This window comes from Cydia pomonella, chromosome 11 (assembly GCF_033807575.1).
Source record: "Cydia pomonella isolate Wapato2018A chromosome 11, ilCydPomo1, whole genome shotgun sequence".
In the NCBI taxonomy this organism is placed as follows: Eukaryota; Metazoa; Arthropoda; class Insecta; order Lepidoptera; family Tortricidae; genus Cydia; species Cydia pomonella.
Genome location: NC_084713.1, coordinates 12,420,788 through 12,429,269, shown reverse-complemented (window position 1 = coordinate 12,429,269; position 8,482 = coordinate 12,420,788). Strand labels below are relative to the sequence as shown.

The window sequence follows — 8,482 nt, the reverse complement described above, 5'->3', positions numbered from 1 at the left end:
ATCCGGAAAGATGCCTTGTGAAAAAGATTGATTTATTAGTAAGGTGTAGGGGCCGCATATTATATTGTATTAGACTTAAATCGACCGGCATATGGACAGTGATTACCTTTTGTATTGTTTTCGAGCTCCCGATGAAAGGTAATCACGGTCCATATCCCGGTCGATTTAAGTCTTGTGAAACTAACCGTGAATCATTCAAAACTGTCAATGTTGTATCAATATTAACAAAAATAAACAAAATATGTTTGTCAAAGCAATGATCCGTAACCTATTCAACACTAGAATAGGATCATGAATCCCTTTATTAGGCGCAGATCAAACTCATCATCATCCTCCTAGCGTTTGTCCCTTACTGTGACGGGGTCCGCTTTCCTACTTTTCTCCTTCCAGTTCGCTCTATCCTGGACGTCGTTTTCCGCTAACCCACAGGCGTTTAAATCTTTGGCGACGACATTGCGCCAACGCTGCCTTGGTTTGCCCCTCCTGTTTGGGCCTGGTAAGGCAAAGCTAAGGGCTTTGTTGACTACGTATTCCGGCGGCCTTCTTTTGACATGCCCAAATCACCTCAGCCGACTTTCTTGAAGCATATCAGCGACGTCTCTCACTCAGAGGCTACCACGGATGTGTTCGTTTCGATTTGAACCCTCCCTATCAATCCTGCACAGATTAAACTATTAAACCCTTATTTGAATGCGATCATCAAAGGATTTAATTAAAAATACCTGTTAACGCGAGGAATGCCGAAGGACCAGAGGAAAAGCGCAGTCCAAGAAATACAGAGGGACTATGGCTATGAGAAAACTAAAAATGAGAATAAAATTAAAAAGATGTTAATTATGAGGCCGACCGTACCTGGGTATAGATTCCGATTTGTTAACGGCGGCCGCCGTATTTAATTTTTGGTTCGTTCTTCTCTCTCCTTACTCCTTCACACTCACGATTATCACTCTCGTTTATAATAATTATTTCATCGTATTATTTTATTCATATTATCAGGAAAAAAACATATTGATTTTTCACTTCATTGACGTTGTCCAACCATTGACATGTATTTAAATTTTTAGCTTCTTTGTTTTGCGTTTAAGTAGGTCGGCAAAAAGGCGGGTGATATGAGAATAAAAATGAGGTTGAATAGAGTAGATAGTATGAAAGAAAAGCGAGCGAGATGGATGAATATGAATGATAATGAATGAAAAAGGGCGCGAACATTTCCCCCCGACCTTAAAGGGTTCCTTTAAAGGAAAGAAAAACTAAATATAATAAATAATAACCCTTATCATCAAATTAAACGAACATTCACAATAATATAGCGAAATAATGAACTAAAGAAAAAGTATTATTCTAACGAAGTATACTCCTATTAATTATTGGTTAGGCAGAGGGCATAATCGCACGACAGGACGGACGAAACTTCCTTTATTTGTCCTGACAGTGACAACGCGGGTTGAGCCGTCCTTCGAAGGATGTACTGCCTCTACGACAGTGATAATCGTGAGTGCCGAAGGACCAGAGGAAAAGCGCAGTCCAAGAAATACAGAGGGACTATGGCTATGAGAAAACTAAAAATGAGAATAAAATTAAAAAGATGTTAATTATGAGGCCGACCGTACCTGGGTATAGATTCCGATTTGTTAACGGCGGCCGCCGTATTTAATTTTTGGTTCGTTCTTCTCTCTCCTTACTCCTTCACACTCACGATTATCACTCTCGTTTATAATAATTATTTCATCGTATTATTTTATTCATATTATCAGGAAAAAAACATATTGATTTTTCACTTCATTGACGTTGTCCAACCATTGACATGTATTTAAATTTTTAGCTTCTTTGTTTTGCGTTTAAGTAGGTCGGCAAAAAGGCGGGTGATATGAGAATAAAAATGAGGTTGAATAGAGTAGATAGTATGAAAGAAAAGCGAGCGAGATGGATGAATATGAATGATAATGAATGAAAAAGGGCGCGAACATTTCCCCCCGACCTTAAAGGGTTCCTTTAAAGGAAAGAAAAACTAAATATAATAAATAATAACCCTTATCATCAAATTAAACGAACATTCACAATAATATAGCGAAATAATGAACTAAAGAAAAAGTATTATTCTAACGAAGTATACTCCTATTAATTATTGGTTAGGCAGAGGGCATAATCGCACGACAGGACGGACGAAACTTCCTTTATTTGTCCTGACAGTGACAACGCGGGTTGAGCCGTCCTTCGAAGGATGTACTGCCTCTACGACGCCTAAAGGCCATGAAAATGGCGGCGCATTATCTACTTTTATGACAACCACTGTACCAGTTACGATAGGAACTGATGGCGTGGTCCATTTAGCTCGAGACTGCAACTGATGCAGATATTCTGCACGCCAACGTTGCCAGAAGGACTGCACTATCTTATCCAGAAGTGCATGTCGGTCACGCAAATTACCTGACTCGACCAATGGAGCAGGTAAGGACAACAGCGGAGCAGTGTTGAGGAAATGAGCCGGGGTGAGAGCTGAAGGCTCAGCGGGATCACTACTCAGAGCTGTCAGTGGTCGCGAATTTACAAGGGCCTCTATCTGCGCAAGCGTAGTCAGAAGCTCCTCATATGACAGTATTTGCGTACCGATTACCTTGAAAAGGTGATTTTTTACTATTTTCACCATGCTTTCCCATGCGCCTCCGAAGTGTGGAGAAGCGGGAGGAATGAACTTCCAATCAATGCGGTTCTCCGCGAGCTCCATCTCCAAATGTGGACGATGACCGTCTAAAAACTTGTAGAGGTCACGCATGTAAGAGTTGGCACCGGTAAAATTAGTCCCATTGTCCGAATATATGCATTGTACGGGGCCACGCCGCGCCAAGAAGCGCTTTAAAGCAGCCAAAAAATTGGCGGTACTCAATTCCGTCGCTATCTCGATATGAAGGCAGCGCGTCGTGAGGCAAGTGAAAATGCATAACCAAGCCTTGCGACTCTTGACTCCTCTGCCTCGAGTAGGAGTGTACTGCAAGGGACCTGCATAATCACACCCCGTATGTGTAAACGGTTTATTCACTTGATTCACGCGACAGCTCGGTAGGTCTGCCATGAGCGGGAGAGACGATTGTGGATTCGCTCTGAAACACGTGTTGCATTTGGCAACGCGGTCGCGAATGACACGACGAGCCGACAGTATCCAATACTGAAGCCTAAGTATAGTCATTAATGACTCAGGACCAGCGTGCAAATGCTTTCTGTGGAAATAGTCGACGATCATATTGACTACATGATCACGTCGTGGAAGCACAATTGGGTGTTTCTGCGAATATTTCATGTCAGCATTTGACAGCCTGCCTCCAACACGAATCAGCCCGTCTTTATCTAAGAATGGTTTAAGCTTTTGCAAGGCAGGTGAGCAATACCTTTTGCTCTTTATTTTATCAATGTCGTCGCTAAAGTGTTCACTTTGCAACGATGAAATAATTTTACCCTCAGCGAACTCTAGGTCATTTCGGGAAAGTGCTGAGAAGCGCGGTTTCGGTTTAAGAATGCGGTACACGTATACCACGATGCGCAATAATCGAGACCACGACGATATTCGCTGAGCGAGTGAATAAAGTGGTGACTCTGACACATCCGTAGTTGCAGCGTGTGCAAGAGGCTTAAGCTCCGGCACTTCACCGATGGACTCTCGATCGAGCTCCCTTAAAGGCCATTCCGATGGATGCTTGGAAGCCCAAGCCGGTCCCGTGAACCACAAAGGATGGTCCACGAGCTTAGAAGGCGTCAGGCCACGGGACAAGCAATCCGCGGGATTTTCTAAGCCCGCCACATGATGGAAGCAGTTGGCCGGAATAGCTTCGATAATCTTAACTACCCGGTTGGCAACAAACGTTTGCCAGCGGTGGGGGGATGACTGAATCCAGCAGAGAGCAACTTTCGAGTCTGTAAACGCGTAGACCTCGTTAATGTTATAACGAGGTTCGAAGTTATCTTGCACCTTCCGCATGAGCTTTGCCAGGAGGACCGCAGCACACAGTTCCAATCTCGCGACGGAGACTGTTTTAAGGGGACAGACCTTCGACTTGGAACACACCAGCCGAACTGCCACTTCGTCTCCCTTTAGAACCTGAAGGTATACGACGCCTCCATATGCACGCTCGGATGCATCACCGAAGCCTAAAAGGTTTATAGTACAACCCTGTGCTACTCCAAGATGGCGCGGTATTTGGATTCCATTGAGCTTTGGCAACTCCGAACAGAATCGTTCCCATAAATCCACAATATGGGGTGGGGGAGTCTCATCCCAGTCGCATTTGATCAACCAAAGCTCCTGGATGAGGAGTTTTGCGTATAAGACAACTGGAGCTACTAAGCCCACGTTATCCCATAGACGTGCCACTGCGGACAAGATCGTCCTTTTAGTGCACGTTGAGTCTGGCTCTGTCACCTTGAAATGAAAGTAATCACCAGATTTATTCCAACATAAGCCAAGGACCTTTTGGGAGACCCCTGGGTCGATTTCAATGTCTACGGAAGCCCGATGCGAAGCAGGTATTTCGCGTAGCACGGCGTCTGAATTGCAGGTCCATTTCACAAGATCAAATTGACCGCATTTGAATAAATCAATCAGCTCCTTAGCCGCGGCGATAGCAACAGACTCATCCTGCTGCTGCGAGTCATCTGACATAATGCTAAAGCATACGTCATCCATGTATGTACAAGAGGACGCGATCGCCGCTGCCGTTGGGTACTTATGCCCGTCGTCTGCAATTAGCTGACGGACGACGCGGAGCGCGTGATAGGGACTCGACTTCATACCAAAACACACGCGATTAAATTCGTATGTGGTAATGGGATCTGCCGGGCGGAATCTATATAAGATTCGTTGAAACTTGCGTTCCGCTTCGCGAACACCAATCTGTAAAAACATTTGGCGACAATCGGCCGAAAGCGCTATTTTGAATAAGCGAAAGTTCAGAAGGATTGAAAACAAATCCCCTTGAAGATTGGGCCCTGAGTGCAAAACGTCATTCAGCGACAGACCTGTGCTTGTCTTGCTACTCGAATCCAGGACCATGCGCACTTTGGTCGTTGATTTGTCCTCGCGTATGACAGCATGGTGAGGAATTATGTATGCGACAGCTGGAGAGGCCTTCATGGAGATAGTTACCTCCGATATGTAACCCTTACTGACGTATTCACGAATGATATCGTCATAGGCGGCACGTAACACACTCGATGACTCTAGCTTTCTTTCAAGGCAAAGAAAGCGCCTCTTAGCAGCAGAATGCGACTCTCCGAGCTTGAACACGTCATCTCGGAAAGGCAATGCGACAGTATATCTACCATTAGCGTCGCGCGTAGTGGTGGCGCGAAAATAATCCTCGCATTCAAGGTCATCTTGACTTTGAGCGGGCGGAGCGGATATTTCCTCAAGTTCCCAAAACCTTTTGAGAAGGTTGTCTGTGGAGTCTTGAATAGAAGTACAACATGCTGAAGTATATTTACGCGGTGACTGTAAAGCAGGGACCGAACCCATTAAAATATACCCCAATACTGTCTGAATAGCCGGTGGCAGATAGTCCACATCGCTTTTAACAATGTGCGGCAGTAACAAATGTGGAAATATAGTTGCACCCACCAGTACATCAATTGCGACGGGCGTATCCAACGTGTCGTCAGCCAAAGGGAGGCCATGAACATGTGTGAGGGTTGACATGTCAACCGGCACTGATGGCAAATCGTCGGTGATGCGATCGACCACAAAACTCGAAACGTCAAAGTTGACGTTTTCGTCGAATCGCGAAAATATTTTAATATCTGCGTTACCCTTAACAATTTTTTTAGTTTTTCCAATGCCAAATACAGCGCTTGGCTTTTTATCAAAATTCAAACCTAAGCGCTTACAACACTCCTCAGTAATGAAGTTACTTTGTGACGCGGTGTCAAGTAAACATTTGACGACTTGCGTGCCACCCTTATTATCGCGGACGATAACCTTTGCGGTGGACAGCAATACCGTATCACACGAAGATGTTGAGTTTTGTTTTGACATCTTATTGTTAGAGGCCGCTAGTGCTTGAGTCACGATAGACGTGTTACAAGATGTGCTTTCCGGCGGCGGTGAAGACGACTTAGCTACGGCGCTCGCAGATACACTTGACACATCAGACGTCGTAGCTCTTTCATCCTTGTCTTTGTCAAAATGCAACAGAGTATGATGCTTTTGATGACAAACTCGACATTTCACCTCGGAATTGCACTCGCGGGTGCGGTGTTTGATACTTAGGCAGTTAACACATGCCTTAAGCTCTTTAGCGCGTTTGAAGCGTTCGGAAGGCGTTAAACTGTTGAGGGACGGACATTTAAATAAATGTCCATGAACAATATTGTCACAAATACATTTAGTAGTGCTCGCGCAAGCAACATAACTTTGTAGTTTTGGTGCGGCACTACGCGGCTGAGACGACTTAACACCTTTTTCGCGCGATGGATTTGCTGCGGCGGAGACGACGACGGTGCTTGGTTGCACATTTTGATAAATCCTAAACTGACTCTTCATAAAATCTGTCAAATTGCGGAAGGTAGGCAATTTCGTATCTCGGTGTAACATTTCAAATGCTCGAAGAGTTTCCTGGTCTAGCTTCTTTAATGCCATATGAAGGAGCATGAAATCGCATAAATCATCGAGCTTAAGCGACTTAAGCGCATTCGCAGCTGTGACAAACTTATCGATGAATGTTTGAAAATTAGACGAGGAAGCGGGACCATTAATCTTTAAATTGAGCATTTGATCCATGTAGGTCGAGGCAAGAGTGCGCTTGTCTTGAAATCTGTCAATTAGACTATCGATGATAAGCTGATAGTTTTCAGCGCTCGGAGTTATACCCGCGATGACGGCTTGAGCTTTTGGTGACAATTTCCCAATAAGATAGAAGAGCTTCTCTTCATCAGTAAGCGACAGATTTTCGTGCACTCTGGATTTAAAACTAGCGTAGAAAAGCGGCCAGTTACGTATATCTCCATCGAACGCTACCAGTTCCATCGTTGGCAAAGAAGGTCTGGCTCTCTCCACTATAGAAGGCAGCGAAGAGGCCGGCGGTGCGGCTGGTTGCAGCCGCTTAACCACTCTCCTGATGCGGCAGTACAAATCTTCGAAGGCTATAATCGGCTGATAATTAGGGACAGCAGCCGCCCTAGCTCTTAGCAACGTACGATTATACTCATTAACCACCTCTTTGAACTCTGATCGGAGTTCGTCGATAGTGTCAGCAGCATCAAGGAAACTCTCGCGACTGGCTAAATCGGTATCGACAACTAGCGATTTTTTGTAAATACCCTGGACGAGCTCAAAGAAGATATTGCGTTTTGCTTCAAGCATCGACAGCTCGTCTTCATAATACGCGCTGTCGACGCTTTCGATATTTCTTGTATCTTTCGCCATAATGCAGGAGACGGGTTAAGTAGTTTAATTTTATTTATGCGGTAAAACAATTTATGTTCCTATGAATAAGGATTAACTCTTATAAACGTATACCTAAATTGCGGGTGCGATTAAGAAATTATATTTAGGTAATTAATTTATAAGGGCGGCGCGGCGAATAGTAATACTCATATAAATAAATACCTAAACTGCGGGAGCGATTAATATAGAATAATTTAGGTAATATTTATAAGGGCGGTGCGGTGCGGGAGGAGAACGATTAGCAATGAATGTATGAGGAGAGAAGAGGGAAAAGAAAAGAGAATCCGGCTCGAAGGACCAGAAATGTTAACGCGAGGAATGCCGAAGGACCAGAGGAAAAGCGCAGTCCAAGAAATACAGAGGGACTATTATTAGACTATTCATATTATCAGGAAAAAAGTATATTGATTTTTCACTTCATTGACGTTGTCCAACCATTGACATGTATTTAAATTTTTAGCTTCTTTGTTTTGCGTTTAAGTAGGTCGGCAAAAAGGCGGGTGATATGAGAATAAAAATGAGGTTGAATAGAGTAGATAGTATGAAAGAAAAGCGAGCGAGATGGATGAATATGAATGATAATGAATGAAAAAGGGCGCGAACAATACCTTTACTACTTCCTTCCCTTTCAAAATAAGATATTATATTACGATAGTACCTACATCTGTGAAATTCATAGTCTCTCTACCTTATACGTAGCCCTACCACGACTGCCTTAGCAGTGTCAAACTGACATATTCACTAACGTCTGCGTAACTTACCTACTTTCTATATATCTCGCTTGCACTAACATGCCGGTATGAGCGAGATGCACATAAAATAAGTTACGCTCACGCTAGCGAATACCTTGTGTGAAACTTTTGGTAGCTGTAAATATGTATTTACGGCTACCAAAAGTAAATACGTAAATAAATATTAAATATGCATTTATATTATTCTTAGCCCTTTATTAGTACATTACGATACAAGTGCGAAAAATAGGAAATTCAAAACGAGTGGCGATAAAAATAAAACACGACCGAAGGGAGTATTTTAAATATATGGCCTTTTAAA

General features: G+C 43.6%; 1 protein-coding gene across 1 annotated transcript; it reads right to left on the bottom strand.

Moving 5' to 3' along the window:
• Positions 1 to 2,122: 2,122 nt before the first annotated feature.
• On the bottom strand, positions 2,123 to 7,408 carry LOC133523092 (uncharacterized). The gene is made up of 2 exons (XM_061858599.1): positions 5,872 to 7,408; positions 2,123 to 5,784 (listed from the first exon to the last, which is right to left on the bottom strand). Exons 1-2 carry the CDS (start codon positions 7,406 to 7,408, stop codon positions 2,123 to 2,125), a joined length of 5,199 nt encoding a protein of 1,732 aa, XP_061714583.1.
• Positions 7,409 to 8,482: the final 1,074 nt, after the last annotated feature.